Here is an 18,418-nt window from a genome sequence, read left to right on the forward strand (position 1 = left end):
ATGTCTTCAAAAGTAACACCTTCGCGTCGGCTAAGCTCCTCTAACGCCGGGATGGCAATCTTTTCAACTTCTTTCTTCGCGATGTCCAGTGCTTCTTGTGCATCGCCGGTTGGGCAAATCTCATTGGAAATATCCGCTGGAAGTGGTTGAGTAAGATCGCCAAGATTGCAAAGCAAATCATGCCACTCACAGCTAGTAGCGAGTTTGGCAGTCTGGGCATACGCTTGGAACTTTTCAGTCACTGGCTTTGAATCCTTAACTTTGTCGCCGAACTTAGGCAGGTATTTAACAAGCTGAGAGAACTGATGTTCAGCATATTCTGCTCTCTTTTTTAGCATCGCACTTTCATCCGCAACTATTTTCAGTTTTGCCTCAAGCTTCTGTGCTTTCCTGAGATGTGCGTTAGAAATTTTGACTTGCTTTTCATACTCGTCAGACATCTCGGTAAAACGCTCAACATTGTCGACGGTCAAGCAAATGGCATTGAAGTAATTGTGAATCCGCTGTCTTTTAGCTTCAGCGAATATGAGTTCGCGGTATTGTTTCTGTACATTTTGTGGTACAAACTTGCAAAGTTTGCGGTAGAGTTTTTTGGCTTGCTTCTCTTCTGCAGCCTCCTCCGCATCTTCTTCTTCGTGGTTTGATGCTTCGACGTCAGAAGGAAGACTTAAATCTTCATTCCCGGGCTCTCCCAAAATATCATCAGGGATCTCCCCAGTAATGTTGTATAGCTGTCTCATCTCTCCTGTAGAGTCTGAAAGAACAACTAAAAAGAAATAAGCGAATACAGCATATTAATGTGACAAGAATATTAGCGCACTATAAACAATAATGCGGATTGCAATTTACTTACTCGTTTCTTGTTCGGATAAAGAGCGAATACGTCTTTTGCGAGGTGTGGTAGCTCCCTCTGCTGCTGCTTTACGCCTTCCGCGGTCTTCGCCACCAGGGATGGAAAGCGTATTGAGTATCGGCTCATTAATAGGTATGATTTCGCCATTGCCGTCTTTTAAGCGACATGCTGGTCTAATCCTGCTGATGTCCGTTGACCTCATCACTAACTCAAGGTTAATCTCTGCAAAAAGGTATCGCGAAAAGGTTAAACAAATATAAAGAATGATGTATCATGCTTTTTTCTATCAAAAGAAAGTGTTAGCAATATACCGTTGTTGGCTGTGTCGATCAAAAGTGCATCGCAATCACCCCATAGCCAATACAGGGACACTCCACCTATATATAGCGGCACGTTGGAGTATGCTCGCATAATCAAGCCCGCATTCTTGATTATTTTCAAAATATCTTGCTCAAGGTCATCCGGGGTGACCTTGTCATTCACAGTGGCGTCCATCTCGGTACACCAAGCTTTGCTAATGTTGCTATCAACATGGGCGGTATTGTTAATGAAGAAGAATGAGACGTGCCAGTTCCTACTAGAATCCTTGGGAGAAGTCATCACGCCATGGCGACCGTGGAATGAATACCACCCCTTATCATAGGGTGTAAGGCTGTTGAAAGCGCGAAAGGCGTTAACCAATGGTTGCTTATTGAGTGCTTTGCAGTACATCTCAAAAAGCACAATTTTATTAATGGCGTTAGGGTGCAGTTGAGTAACTGCAACTTTGTAGTATTCACAAACGCTGCGAAAGAAAGGTGTAAGAGACAGGCGTAAATTGCCATGTAAAATGACGGCTTCGTAAATTGTAATCATGCCTTTGGGAGGGGCATTGGCCATATCCTCCGCTGATGGAGCGGTGGGCAGGAATTGCGCAAGAAGCGGGTAGTATCGCTGAAGGGTTTTGATTTTTGCCTCCGTTATGTATGAAACGAAGCCGCTGGGAGTGTTGTCAGAAGATGAAGATGCCATTCGTAATAATATAAGTAGATCTGGTAATGGATTGAAAAGTATTAAGGGTTGAATTGCTTAATTGCAAAGAATGCGTGTGAGTTTCGATAAGAACGTTTGATTGAATAAGTAATTGAAGGAGAAAGTGTAAACTTGTTAATGCAAATTATACAGCGTCTTTGATTTGATAGCTTTGCAGAGTTACCGTTATTTTTATGCGTTGTAATTGCTACAATCAACGGTAATGATTTAGTGGTAAAAAATTATTAAAGCTTGCTGCAAATATATTTTAAAGTAACACGGTTTATTTTTTAGAGTTTATCATGATATATCTGCTTCGTGAAATGTATCATATTAAACTGGGGGGACTTGATCATATACATAGCATTGTATATGTATATTTTGTTTGTTAAAGGTTAAAAACAGAAGTTACGCGAATTATAAGCAAATGGCTTAGGATATTCGCTGAAAATAAAAATAGCGGATCAGTTTCCTCGCTAATAAAAGATTGCAGTTTACTCCGCTAAGTTTCTGCAGATAATTAAGCAATCCGCAGACCGCGAATATTTCGAATACTATAAATAGGGAGCATGGCCTCTCATTTATAGGTTGTTGATTCTCTGCCATTTGGCTAGACCTTTGTGATTTTCAGTTGTGACTTTGCCCAAGGAATTTCTACATCGAGTTAAGGTGAATCATGCTAATTAACAATCAAGACCGGGTCGTGGTGGTTGATCACTTGATTGAAAAGTGAAAGACGATCATCAGGGCCCAAAATAATCATCAAACATCCGATCCTCCATCTTAATGTCATTGCACTTAATCCATAATTAAGTAACTCATTAATTATGGATTGATCAGTGATAGCCTCGGGTGAAATTCCCTTTCCATTCATTTGGACATTTTCCCCAAGCCCAATGCATACAATCAATGCTTCCAAGCATTCCAGGAAAGCCGTGAAGTTCTTCATGTTTCTGATACAACCGACGTATATCGTCCTCGGTCGGTTCTCTCATGTATACATTACCATACAAGTCTATAATACATCTTGTAAAATTTTTCAAAGACTCACGTGATGTTCTCTCTGAAATTTGTAAATATTCGTCAAATAGATCCGGTGAATCCCCGTATGCTAGTTGACGAATGGCAGTAGTGACTTTTAAAATAGTAGATACTCCGAGAACACCACGTACATCGGGACGTTAATGAAAATAAGTAAACCACTTTGGTGCATCGGGACGAGTAGAGTAAGAAAGTATACCTTGAATTATTTTTTCAAGAAGACTTTGTGACATTCGATAACGTCGTTTGAAATATTCAGGGGGATACTTCGGATCTTGAACAAAATAATCGTTCATCAAACGATTGTGCGCTTCTACACGATCACGACGAATGTAGCGACGTTTTCGTCTTGAGCTTTGAGCCTCATTTTGTTCCTCGACCTCTCTACGTATTACCACGTTATTTCGATAAGCAAATATACTTTTCATTGTGTTAACCAAACTTTCTTCGTCGGAACTACTCATTTTCAAAAGAAATATTTTTTTATTTTGATGATAGAATTTGGATTTGATTGTGTGAGTATATGTTGAGTAAAATGGATGTAAAATGATATGTGTTTGTGTTTGTGTTTGTGTTTGTGTTTGTATATGTGTTGTATATATATAGATTTGAAAAAGAAAAAAAATAAAAATCCCAACGGTAGCAAAAGAGACGTTGGCATGTTTAATTTTTTTTTTTAATAAACCGAACCAAGCTCGTCACATAGGCGACTGACCAGGTCGGGACGCGAACTCGCAAAATGGTTGGGGAGTGGGGTGACGTGCGACGGGGTGGGGGACGGGGTACCCGACGGACACCACTCCTGGTACTCTCAAGACTACGGAAAAGAAGAATACAAACAGAAAGAGATAAGTGAGAAAAAGAATGTACATGTGATATGACGACATCATCAACAACAAAACTCAATACCACAATGAGTGGTGTATGGGGAGGTGAGATGTAAACAATCATTCCCTTGTCCGAGAATAAAAACAAGTCATTTCTCCACTCAGAGTGAAAACACGAAAGTCATCCCTGTATTTATTCGACGGATAAAGAGATTGCTTCTGAGTGGACCTCCGGCCAATAAGTAGGAAATTTTTTTTATAAAATAGTAAAAATAAAATTGAGACCCCATGAAAATTGTAGAATCAATTTTCTATGGGTTTTAAATCTTGTCTGAAATTCAAATTTCCATGTGATATGCTTTTTAATAATCTTTTCTAATTTAACAAACCTAATGTATAATGTAGGTCCTATTATTTTACCAACAAAAAGCGTTTATGTACGATGTATGATTAACATTATATGACGCTTAACGATTATCGTGATTCTTCTTTGGATGATTTGACGTTTCAGAAACTGCATAATTTTAATGATCGTTCTCTTAGAAAATGTATTTCTTTATTGTGTTAAATTGTATGCATTTAATTTGGTTAGAAATAGAAGTCATTTTGTTTCAACCGAAACTTATGGCTTCTAAAGTACTTGTAAGAGCATCAGTTATCGGCCTTCACTTCCAGCGTACCGGTGGTTTTGACTGACGGTCACTCCACACTCGGCTAGCGTCATGAATGGTCATGCAGGCGACGATGTATCCAACCTTTAAGTGGGTCCCAATTTATGAATTTGAGAAATGAAGGAGAAGAATTATTTGAGAGAAAAAAAATGGAAGAATGAAGGAGAAAGGTGGATCTAGGAGAAAAAAGTGAAGAGAAATACATTAATTAATTAAAAAAGAAATGAAAAATACATTAATAATGGAACAAGTTATATAAATAATTGAAAACATATTAAATAATAATTATAAATAATTTATTTAACGATTAAATACAAATTAAATAAAAGAAAATTACGATTTTCTCTCTTCAAGACACTAAAAACCTACACAGAACGACTTCCCCGCTGTCTCTCTAATGTTAGTTTTTCAGTGTCAGTCCATTCATTATCAGTCCATTCAGCGTCCAGTCATCGACAAAACACTGAAAGACGTGTGTTCTAATCCCTCTCTTAGCGCCACTACAATAAATTAACATTGTCACACGTATTTTTACACATTTATAAAAAGTGTGAACTTCTTATTAAATTGATCACACTTATAAATGTGTGTAAGTTTGTCACGTGTATAAGTGTTGAATATAATTATAATTTCACACATAAAATTGTAAGGAAAAAATGTTCACACTTATTAGTATGTAAAAATATTTGCTATTTGCTAGGGAGTTTTAGAGTAATAATATTTGTCCTTAAAAAAAAACTGTTATGATACTAAAGTCAAAAGTGGATGGCTGATAAATTATATCACACTCCACAAAAGTCCAATATTGAGATTGATTTGTAATACATATTGTGACAACCCGGAAATTTCTGACCAAATTTAAACTTAATCTTTATAGGATTTCGACACGATAAGCAAAGTCTGTAATGGTGAGTCTCAAAAATTTTGGAACTATATTTACGTAATCAATTTCCCTTTGACTGTGCTCAACGATTCACGAACAAATTGTGTGTAAATAAATATATATATATACAAATATATATATATATATATATATATATATATATATATATATATATATATATATATATATATATATATATATATATATATATAAATATAAAAATAAGTGTATAAATATATACTATTTTGAATTAATAATGTATACTTTAATCAATAGGAATCAAAAATGTAAAATAATAAATAGAATAATTAAGTTACTATAATTATATATAATTAGATATATGATAATATTATGAATCTATATATATGTATATATAAATATATATATATATATATATGATTTCTATTAATAATTATTATTATATTGTAATATATAAATAGTAAACATTCAATAGATGTTATCATAATATAATTTTTAAATATTACATAGATAATAAATTGTAATATTAATCTATTAAATGTAATTATAAGTTTAATCATAATTGTTATATTATTAGTACGTTCTATAAATATTAGTCTCAGAATTATTAATATTATCAAAATTATAATATGAAATTAGTACATTTAAGTTGTTATCTTTACCAATATTAATACTTTCATTGTTAATATCGTTATATTTATAACTAGTAGTAAAATTCTTATTTTAGTTATTAAGATTAATATTAGTATTATTATTAGATATTATTATTACCATTATCATTATTATAAATTATTATTATTATCATTATTATTATAGTTATTAGAAAATAACACAATTCATTTTATCATTAATAATATTATTATGATTATTAGTATTATTATTATAATTAATAATAAAATTATTATTATTATTATTATTAACATTATTATTTATATTTATTCAATAACAACAATTACGTACAAAATATAAATACTGATATATATATATCGGGGTCAATTTCAAATCTTTTTATACAACTATAGGTGATTGAATAACAGTACAAATTATGTACAGTACGATCAAATTCAGTAAGCAGTCATATTCACCTTTTCTATTTTCTTTTTATTTTTTTTATTTTTTTCTGTGATCTTTGTCTGATTGAGAACAATTACACCATATTCACTATATAATCGACCAACTTGTGTTATAATTCAGTCATCAAAATTTCCTTTCACTATCTGTAACAAATCACAACCACTGGTAATTGATTTCATTTATTTAATTTTTCTTTTTTATTAAACAGCTCGAATACCTATGTTCTTCACATTTTCAACCAAAATTCGATTTCGATTTTTATTTCAAAATCTATAAATGAGGTTCTGTTAGTAATCTTTAGTTTAATCTATCTGTAAGTTTTCAAACATTAATTCCTTCGATTGAGCTTGAATTTCGAAGTCAAAGGTAAAAGTTAAAAAGTCAACTGATTTCTTTAAAATTCGAATTCGTAATTCAGATGTTGTTTCTGGATCAATTGATGATCCCAGAAGTTTCTATGGACGATTTACTACATATTTCATAGAGGAATCATAGCTTAAAACAGTCAAAAATTCAAAATCAAACTTTGAGTTCATCGTTTTGTATTATCGAGCTTTTACTGCTGCTGCTGTTTAAATTTTACTCTCTGACAAATAACATCAACCCAACTAAAATGTTTCTATTTCAATTTCGTATTTTAAACCAAATTTATAGCTGTTGTTTTGATTATGAATTATCTCTGGTCGATCGATGGATTTAAGAAAGAAGAAGAAAAAGGGAAACCATTGTATTACGGGTTATATACATATAATTTGGGTATTAAAATAGAAAAGCAATACACAGATCATTGGTTAGGCATGTTTCGGTTTAACGAGAGGTCGGGGGTTCGAGTCCCGGTTGGGCGATTTGTTATCTTTTTGAGCCTTTAACGTAGTAATCATTTTTATTATTATTATTATTATTATTTTTATCATTTTTATTTGTAGTATTATTAATATTATTAGTATTTTATTATTATTATTATTATCATTTTTATTGGTATTATTATTATTATTATTTATGATTTATGATTGTTGTTATTTAGTAAAATAAGTAATAAGATTACTAGTGTAATTAATATTATTATCATTTTTGTTACTACTAATATTGTTATTATCATTAAAAATATAATTTTGTCACTAATATATGTATTAATTATTATTTATTATTATTATTATTATTATAGTACAATTATGATTATTATTATTATTATTATTATTAATTATTATACATTTATGAACTAAAATTGGAAATTATGGAAAATCTTATGATCTTGAATAAGATAAGTATTTAAATAAATATAAGATTTACATTGATTAGAATATAACAATGATCGTGCATATTGTAAACACAGTATCTATACATATGTAAGTATAGATATAAAACTGTTAAGTTCTTAAGATATTAATAAGAATTATTACTAATAATAATATTATTATTATTATTATTACTAATATAAGAAGTATATTAATATACAAATTTGTTCGATTTCGATTATATGTTTTAATATATATATGAATAACATAGGTTCGTGAATCCGATGCCAACCCTACACTTGTTCAATGTCGTCATATGTATTTTTACTACAAAATACAGTATCGTGAGTTTCATTTGCTCCCTTTTTAAATGCTTTTGCAATATATATTTTTGGGACTTAGAATACATGCGCTGCTTTTATAAATGTTTTACGAAATAGACACAAGTGATCGAAACTACATTCTATGGTTGGATTATTAAATCGAATATGCCCCTTTTTAGCTTGGTAGCCTAAGAATTGGTGTTTATTATAATTGCCACCAATTGACACGAATCCTAAAGATAGATCTATAGACCTCGACAAGTCCCATTCGGGTTTCGAATGCTTTAGTACTTCGATTATCATGTCCGATGAGAGTCCCGGAATGATGAGGATATTCTATATGCATCCTGTTAGTTCGGTTATCAAGCGTTCACCATATGAATGATTTTTAATTCGCGGGTTACGCGTGTTATCTTGTGTAACGACCCGCACTTTTTCGATCATACTATACTTATAAGATTAATATTTACATAAATTAAACCTTGCCAACATGATAAGCAATCCAAATTGTCGAGATTTATATTTCCGAAAAGAGTTTTACATAACGTTTGACCGTCTAGTTTGACCGATGATATCACGAACTATACAATATATGATAATTATACGTTTGTGTATATATATGTATATATACATATTTAACATGATTAATGAATGTTTTAATATCTCATTTTGTATTAATAACAACAAGTTATATGTGTATTTTGAAACTACTAACTTAAGTTTTCAAAACGATAACAATACGTAACGTTATTTGACATATATACTTAAGACTTATAATGTTATACATATATTGTATAAGTAATGTATTTAATTACTTTTAAAGAACTTAAATACATAAAACCATATAAGTGTATTCACAAAAGATAGCTATATTTGAATCCTCATTTCATTTTTCACAAAATTTCTATACGTATACCTAGAGTATTTGTACTCGTATCATACCTAGCTCCTATACGTATTTACTAATAGTAAATACACATCAAAATCACCACCTAACCAGCCATTATTCATGCCCTTAGAGCTAGGTAATTACTTTTGAATCATTGCAAGACTAATTACAAAAATACAAACTAGAATTTTGTCATGTTATCCTTAAAGATCACATTTTTAGGAGTATATATGTATCATCATTTTTGATTCATTTTTACTTCAATCTCTTAACTAAAAACACACACTCTTTCTTACTCTCTAAACTCCATAACAATCCAGCAAAGTTCCATAAAGATCTAGCTTCAAAAACCATACTAAAACACCATAAGAAAACCATACAAAAACACTTCAAGAAAACCTTCCAAGAACACCAACTTACTTCCAATCTTTCATCCACTTCCATCACCCTTTTGATTCTAGCTTCTTACTCCTCTTTTACAGCAAACTTATCCAAGGAACTTGAGGTAGTAACTATGTTCATAACCTATTTCGATTCATATATATATAGCTATCTTATTTTGTGGTACAAAAGTTTAACAACAAGAACATAGTTTGAATGTTTTCAAACTTGTTTGCAAACTAAATAGATCCTTCTAACTTAACTTTTAAAATACTTCAAGACCTGTAATATAACTTATGTATATGCTAATTTAACAAGGTAAAACTTGGTTTTTCAAAGTATAAGTATTTTTAGAAAAATGGTCATTAAATGATTTTGTTGTAACAAAAATGTTTAACTTCATATGTTTCACTAATGTTTCACTTATGCCGTATGATTTTGAATACAAACCAAGGTATTTACAGTTCATAGTCTTAAAGAAGAACTCGATCCAAGAAGATGGCAATTTGAATCAACGAAAACGGACTTGTAACGAAGAAACTATGACCGAAACAAAATTGGTTATCCTAGATCATTTCAACTACGGGATCAATTGGAAAAAAAAAGATATAAATCACATATTTCTAAGATAACATGATATTTTATATATATGTACTTATAATTCAATTTTATATGGTTCAGGATCACCCGTAAACAATACGAGAAGATTAATCATAAGATCCCATGTTTGTACGCAACACGTCATTTGACAACACCGGTACTTTATGTACGCAACACGTCATTTGACAACACCGGTACCATGGGTCAAGATTAATCTCGACCAATACATTTATGATGGGGTTTTACGGGAGTTTTATTTATTTCGTTGGGGGTTATATTTATTCATTGCGGGTATATTAAACATCTAAAAATGAACCATTAAAATTGAATTGCTAACCTCGGACTGCTAACTACGGACTAAGGAATTATTCAAAGTATTAAAAGTATAACAAGTATATATTTATAACGTTTGTTTAAAAATGAAAACATATTGATATATTATATGGATAGGTTCGTGATATCAACCGGAAGACCGAGTCAAATTATTTATATCATCAAGACAAGAGTGAGTATATAGTCCCACTTTTAAACTCTAAATATTTCGGGATGAGAATACATGTATTTTATGTTTTACGATATGGACACAAGTAACTGAAAAATATGTTCTACGTTGAGTTGTACCACTGGCATACTTCCCTGTAGCTTGGTAACTAATATTTACAGCGGTATTGTAAACGCGAATCCTGTTGATAGATCTATCGGGCCTGACAACCCCAACCGGACTGGACGACCAGTATTCAACGGTTGCACAGTACTTCGTTTTGTGACTACACTTGGTACGGTGTAGTAAGATTTCATATTAAAGGGAATATGCGACGTGAAAATTTTAAGTATGGTTACCAAGTGCTCAACCACTTAGAATATTTTTATTGAAATGTTTATATACGAAATCTTGTGGTCTATATATATATATTGCTGCGCACTAAACCTATATCTCACCAACTTTATGTTGACGTTTTTAAACATGTTTATTCTCAGGTGATAATTAAAGCTTCCGCTGCATTATGTTGAATCTAAGCAGGATCATGCGTACTCATATTTGTGTCAAAAATAAAACTGCATATCCGAGGACGTGTGTTGTAAAATATGCTAGAAATCGTGTTGTTATTATCATTTGTAAAGTTTGTAAGTCGAAGATTATCGTTAAACGATAATCATCTTTTTATTGTCTAAAGCTTGTAACAAAAATAATGGTTTGGTTTGTAATGTATAATATATGCAGTTTTCCTTTTTAAAAATGTCGCATATAGAGGTCAATACCTCGCAATGAAATCATACGTTATCTAACACGTTCTTATGGTTAAGGACGGGTTATGACATGTGGTATCAGAGCGGTGGTCTTAGCGAACCAGGTCTGCATTAGTGTGTCTAACCGAGAAGTCGTTAGGATACATTAGTAAGTCTGGACTTTGACCGGGTCTGATTTAAAAAAAAAAAAAACCATTGCTTATCACTGTTGGTTAAAATTTATATGTAAATATTATATAAGTACTAATGGGTTAGTTGTTGTGTGATAGATGTCGAGCTCAAAAATTGTTATCACAATCAACGACTCCGAATCAGAATCTTCAGATGGCGTTCCAGTCATTAACCTGTCCGATGACGAAAATGATATCCTTGGGGAAGACTCACAAATTCCGGATGAACCAACTATAGAGAACCCGGAAAGTGAACCCGAGGAGGAAAGTGAACCCGAGGAGGAAAGTGAACCCGAGGAAGAAATACAGGAAATTACAAAAGACGAGTTCGAACTAGGAAAGAAACGAAAGGCTAATGAATTAGAAAATCCAAATCCCGAGTTTAATGAGAATGATGTGGCACCAATTCCACTCAACACTACCACCCCTATCCCCGCTATTCCTATTCGTTCTGTCCCGGCATCCAGTTCTTCAGTCCCACAGCCAAAATATAGGCAGACAGTTAGGATAAGCGTTAAGCAAATCTTTGTGTCTAAACGTCCTAGAAAATAGATCAAACGATGCGCTGCTGTGTCAAACCATGGAACCGAATAATGTTTTGTATAATATTAATAGTGTGGTTTGCTTAATGTTCGATGTAAGATAAGCATATGTAAAATATTGAAGTATGAAATGCAATAATTTTCCATGGTTAAGTATTATTTAGATTGTAGTAATTGATTCTGTACTAAGCTATTAAGTATGAACATTAACGGGTAGGTACTACCCAAGATATAATTATAAAACGCTAATAAGAAGAAAAGGCTTTTATAATAATACCTAGTTCATATTATTAATAAGCTATAATGTACTATAAATACACACTACATCTATAATAATCCATGTGAATAATTATTTTCTTTCATTAGGAAATGGCGCGATTGAATCGAATGACGGAACAAGAACTCGAGGAACTCATCAACCAGCGAGTGAACGACAGAATGTTATGGGTTGAGGCTGCAAGAGCTGCTGCAGTTAATCCAAATCCTCGTGTAGGATGCTCCTACAAGACGTTCCAAGCTTGCAAGCCATCATCATTCAGTGGAACGGAAGGACCTATCGGTTTAACCCGATGGATAGAAAAGATGGAGACGGTGTTCAAAATCAGCGGTTGTGATGAAAAAGACATGACCAAGTTTGCATCGTGCACTTTACAAGATAGTGCACTCACATGGTGGAAGAATTATGTGAAGGCGGTAGGAGGAGATGTAGCTTATGATACTCCATGGGAAGAATTCAAAGCAATGATAATCACCGAGTATTGTCCAAGGAATGAGGTTATTAAGTTAGAAGATGAGTTACGAAGTTTGAAGGTGGTTGGTACTGAAATCACCAACTACAACCAGCAATTCATGGAATTAGTTTTGCTATGCCCTGAATTGGTTCCAACCGAAGAACGGAAGATTGAAATGTACAAAGCTGGTTTGCCCAAAAAGGTCAAGGCAAACGTTACAGCATCGAAACCTAAGACAATTCATGAAGCTATAACCATGGCAAACGAGCTAATGGATCAGGTCATTTTGGACAAGAAAGCATTCAATACTGAGGTGAAGGTATTGGGGAACAAGAAAAAGTGGAATGGAGGTTATGATCAAGGTAACCAACAACAACCTTATAAGAAACAAGAAACCACGAAAGGTGCGGGTAGCGGTTCAGGCTTTGGTTACAAAGGACAAAGTCCTTTATGCAACCGTTGTCACAAACATCATTTTGGTTACTGTAGTGTGTTGTGCACTAAATGCAATAGACAGGGACATCTTGCTGAAGATTGTAAGGCTCTCGTTACAAATGCAAATGGTAACAAGACTCCTGCCACCAACGCAAATAGAACTGCTTTGGCTAACATTACTTGTTTTGGGTGTGGAAAACAAGGTCATTATAAGAGCCAGTGCCCGAATCAGAATGGCGGACCTGCACGTGGAAGAGCGTTTGTTATTAATGCTAGAGAGGCACGAGAAGACCCGGAGCTTGTTACGGGTACGTTTACCATTAATAACTTATCAGCATCTATTTTATTTGATACTGGCGCCGATAGAAGTTATGTGTGTAGAAATTTTTACACTAAATTGAATTGTTCATCATTACCTCTAGATGCTAAGTACTTGATTGAGTTAGCTAATGGTAAGCTAATTAAAGCCGATAAAATTTGTCGTGATTGTGAAATAAATCTAGCTGGAGAAACGTTTAAAATCGACTTAATACCCGTAGAATTAGGAGGTTTTGATGTAATAGTCGGCATGGACTGGATGTCCAAAATAGGAGCGGAAGTTGTTTGTGCCAAGAAGGCAATTCGTATTCCTGGTAAGGATAAAATGCCAGTGATGATTTATGGAGAGAAGGATAATTCAAAGCTAAAACTCATTAGCTGTTTGAAAGCCAAGAAGTGTTTAGAAAAGGGATGTTACGCTATTTTAGCACATGTTAATAAAGTCGAAAAGGAAGAGAAGTGCATCAATGACGTGCCTGTGGCAAGAGATTTTCCCGAAGTTTTTCCGGAAGAATTGCCGGGATTACCTCCATTTAGATCGGTAGAATTTCAAATAGATTTAGTACCAGGAGCTGCACCAGTGGCTCGTGCTCCATATAGACTTGCACCGTCCGAGTTAAAAGAACTTCAAAGTCAGTTAAAAGAATTACTGGACCGTGGATTCATACGACCGAGTACTTCACCGTGGGGAGCTCCAATTTTGTTTGTCAAGAAGAAAGACGGATCTTTCCGAATGTGTATAGATTATCGTGAATTAAATAAGTTAACTATCAAGAATCGGTATCCACTACCGAGAATTGATGACTTATTTGATCAATTGCAAGGATCATGTGTTTATTCAAAAATCGACTTAAGATCGGGCTATCATCAACTACGCGTCAAAGAAGAGGACATTCCGAAAACTGCTTTTCGGACACGTTATGGTCATTACGAATTTTTGGTTATGCCGTTTGGATTGACGAATGCGCCAGCTGTATTCATGGACCTCATGAATCGAGTTTGTAGTCCGTATTTAGATAAGTTTGTTATCGTTTTCATTGATGATATTCTTATCTATTCCAAGAGTGAGCAAGAGCATGAAGAGCATTTAAGGTTGATATTGGAGTTGTTAAGAAAAGAACAGCTATATGCTAAATTTTCTAAATGTGCTTTTTGGTTGAAAGAAGTGCAATTTCTTGGCCATGTTGTTAATAGCGAAGGAATTCAGGTTGATCCAGCAAAAACTGAAGCTATTGAAAAATGGGAGACTCCTAAGACACCAACACAGATACGCCAATTTTTGGGTTTAGCCGGTTATTATAGAAGGTTTATTCAAGATTTTTCCCGAATAGCTAAGCCGTTGACAGCATTAACGCAAAAAGGGAAGAAATACGAATGGACTTCGGAGCAGGAGAACGCATTTCAATTATTGAAGAAGAAGTTAACTACGGCGCCTATTTTATCGTTACCTGAAGGGAACGATGATTTTGAAATATATTGTGACGCTTCGCGACAAGGTTTTGGTTGTGTTCTTATGCAACGAAAGAAAGTAATTGCATTTGCATCCCGACAATTGAAGATTCACGAGCGGAATTATACGACGCATGATCTAGAACTGGGAGCAGTCGTGTTTGCATTGAAGATGTGGAGACATTACTTGTATGGGGTTAAATTCACTGTGTTTACTGATCATAAAAGCCTTCAACATATTTTTGATCAGAAACAATTAAACATGAGGCAACGTAGGTGGGTCGAGTTAATAAACGACTATGATTGTGAAATTCGTTATCATCCCGGAAAGGCGAACGTGGTGGCCGATGCTTTAAGCAGAAAGGAACGAGAACCAATTCGAGTACGAGCGATGAACATAAAAATTCGCATGAATCTCAACTCACAAATCAAAGAAGTTCAACGAGAAGCACTTACTAAAGAAAATATAGGAAATGAAATAATGAAGAAGTATGAGAAGCAACTCGTTATGCGGGAAGATGGAATTCGATATTTTGCAAATCGTATTTGGGTACCGAAGTTGGGTGGATTAAGGAAGTTGATATTGAACGAGGCACATAAGACAAGATATTCGATACATCCTGGAGTTGGAAAGATGTACCAAGATCTTAAGACGCATTATTGGTGGCCTAATTTAAAAACAGACGTTGCAACATATGTTGGGGAGTGTTTAACTTGTTCCAAGGTTAAAGCAGAACACCAGAAGCCGTCAGGGTTACTTCAACAACCAGAAATTCCAGAATGGAAATGGGACGGTATTACCATGGATTTCATCACGAAGTTACCAAAGACTGCCTGGGGATACGACACCATTTGGGTAATTGTTGATCGTCTCACCAAGTCTGCACATTTCTTGCCTATAAAGGAAACGGATAGAATGGAGAAACTATTACGATTGTATATAAAGGAAGTTGTTTCAAGGCATGGAATACCTATTTCCATTATATCCGATCGTGATAGTAGATTTACCTCAAAATTCTGGCAATCACTACAGGAGGCACTAGGAACTCGGTTGGATATGAGTACCGCATATCATCCACAAACCGATGGACAGAGTGAGAGAACGATTCAGACTCTCGAAGACATGCTCAGGGCATGTGTGATCGATTTTGGAAATGGATGGGATAAATATCTACCGTTAGCAGAATTCTCGTATAATAATAGTTATCATGCGAGCATTGGAGCTGCGCCATTCGAAGCATTGTACGGAAGGAAGTGTAGATCTCCTATCTGTTGGAATGAAGTAGGAGATCGACATTTAACTGGTCCCGAGATCATACACGAAACGACCGAGAAGATAGTACAAATCAAGGAGAGATTGAAAACAGCCCGTAGTCGCCAAAAGAGCTACGCCGATGTTCGAAGGAAACCATTAGAGTTTCAGGTCGGGGACATGGTTATGCTAAAGGTGTCACCTTGGAAAGGTGTAATACGTTTCGGCAAAAGGGGTAAACTGAACCCAAGATACGTAGGCCCGTTTAAGATCATCGAACGCATTGGACCGGTAGCTTATCGACTCGAGTTACCGCAACAACTCGCCGGAGTACATAATACCTTTCACGTCTCAAACCTTAAGAAGTGTCTTGCAAAGGAAGACCTCACCATTCCTCTTGAAGAAATTCATGTCGACGAGAAACTACAATTCGTCGAAGAACCAATCGAAATCATGGACCGTGAAGTTAAACAGCTCAAACAGAGTAATATACCGATTGTTAAGGTTCGTTGGAATGCTAGAAGAGGTCCCGAGTTTACTTGGGAACGCGAGGATCAGATGAAACGAAAGTATCCGCACTTGTTTCTCGATGACGCAAAATAGGTACAATTTTAAAATTTCGGGACGAAATTTATTTAACGGGGAGGTAATGTAACGACCCGCACTTTTTCGATCATACTATACTTATAAGATTAATATTTACATAAATTAAACCTTGCCAACATGATAAGCAATCCAAATTGTCGAGATTTATATTTCCGAAAAGAGTTTTACATAACGTTTGACCGTCTAGTTTGACCGATGATATCACGAACTATACAATATATGATAATTATACGTTTGTGTATATATATGTATATATACATATTTAACATGATTAATGAATGTTTTAATATCTCATTTTGTATTAATAACAACAAGTTATATGTGTATTTTGAAACTACTAACTTAAGTTTTCAAAACGATAACAATACGTAACGTTATTTGACATATATACTTAAGACTTATAATGTTATACATATATTGTATAAGTAATGTATTTAATTACTTTTAAAGAACTTAAATACATAAAACCATATAAGTGTATTCACAAAAGATAGCTATATTTGAATCCTCATTTCATTTTTCACAAAATTTCTATACGTATACCTAGAGTATTTGTACTCGTATCATACCTAGCTCCTATACGTATTTACTAATAGTAAATACACATCAAAATCACCACCTAACCAGCCATTATTCATGCCCTTAGAGCTAGGTAATTACTTTTGAATCATTGCAAGACTAATTACAAAAATACAAACTAGAATTTTGTCATGTTATCCTTAAAGATCACATTTTTAGGAGTATATATGTATCATCATTTTTGATTCATTTTTACTTCAATCTCTTAACTAAAAACACACACTCTTTCTTACTCTCTAAACTCCATAACAATCCAGCAAAGTTCCATAAAGATCTAGCTTCAAAAACCATACTAAAACACCATAAGAAAACCATACAAAAACACTTCAAGAAAACCTTCCAAGAACACCAACTTACTTCCAATCTTTCATCCACTTCCATCACCCTTTTGATTCTAGCTTCTTACTCCTCTTTTACAGCAAACTTATCCAAGGAACTTGAGGTAGTAACTATGTTCATAACCTATTTCGATTCATATATATATAGCTATCTTATTTTGTGGTACAAAAGTTTAACAACAAGAACATAGTTTGAATGTTTTCAAACTTGTTTGCAAACTAAATAGATCCTTCTAACTTAACTTTTAAAATACTTCAAGACCTGTAATATAACTTATGTATATGCTAATTTAACAAGGTAAAACTTGGTTTTTCAAAGTATAAGTATTTTTAGAAAAATGGTCATTAAATGATTTTGTTGTAACAAAAATGTTTAACTTCATATGTTTCACTAATGTTTCACTTATGCCGTATGATTTTGAATACAAACCAAGGTATTTACAGTTCATAGTCTTAAAGAAGAACTCGATCCAAGAAGATGGCAATTTGAATCAACGAAAACGGACTTGTAACGAAGAAACTATGACCGAAACAAAATTGGTTATCCTAGATCATTTCAACTACGGGATCAATTGGAAAAAAAAAGATATAAATCACATATTTCTAAGATAACATGATATTTTATATATATGTACTTATAATTCAATTTTATATGGTTCAGGATCACCCGTAAACAATACGAGAAGATTAATCATAAGATCCCATGTTTGTACGCAACACGTCATTTGACAACACCGGTACTTTATGTACGCAACACGTCATTTGACAACACCGGTACCATGGGTCAAGATTAATCTCGACCAATACATTTATGATGGGGTTTTACGGGAGTTTTATTTATTTCGTTGGGGGTTATATTTATTCATTGCGGGTATATTAAACATCTAAAAATGAACCATTAAAATTGAATTGCTAACCTCGGACTGCTAACTACGGACTAAGGAATTATTCAAAGTATTAAAAGTATAACAAGTATATATTTA

The 18,418-nt window shown here is 33.8% G+C and overlaps 1 protein-coding gene across 1 annotated transcript; it reads right to left on the bottom strand.

Moving 5' to 3' along the window:
- Window positions 1–2,700: 2,700 nt before the first annotated feature.
- LOC139870669 (uncharacterized) lies at window positions 2,701–3,369 on the bottom strand. Its single transcript, XM_071858450.1, has 2 exons — window positions 3,105–3,369; window positions 2,701–2,879 (listed from the first exon to the last, which is right to left on the bottom strand). Exons 1-2 carry the CDS (start codon window positions 3,367–3,369, stop codon window positions 2,701–2,703), a joined length of 444 nt encoding a protein of 147 aa, XP_071714551.1.
- Between the last annotated feature and the right edge of the window lie 15,049 nt (window positions 3,370–18,418).

The sequence above is a fragment of the Rutidosis leptorrhynchoides genome, chromosome 10 (genome assembly GCF_046630445.1).
Source record: "Rutidosis leptorrhynchoides isolate AG116_Rl617_1_P2 chromosome 10, CSIRO_AGI_Rlap_v1, whole genome shotgun sequence".
NCBI lineage: Eukaryota > Viridiplantae > Streptophyta > Magnoliopsida > Asterales > Asteraceae > Rutidosis > Rutidosis leptorrhynchoides.

What these genes read in the sequence shown, in the direction of transcription:
- LOC139870669 (XM_071858450.1), bottom strand. Translation starts at nt 3,369, where the DNA reads ATGAGTAGTTCCGACGAAGAAAGTTTGGTTAACACAATGAAAAGTATA. An exon ending in TCTTGAAAAAATAATTCAAG is followed by an intron (nt 2,880 to 3,104) that starts GTATACTTTCTT and finishes GATGTATTATAG; the next exon opens with ACTTGTATGGTAATGTATAC.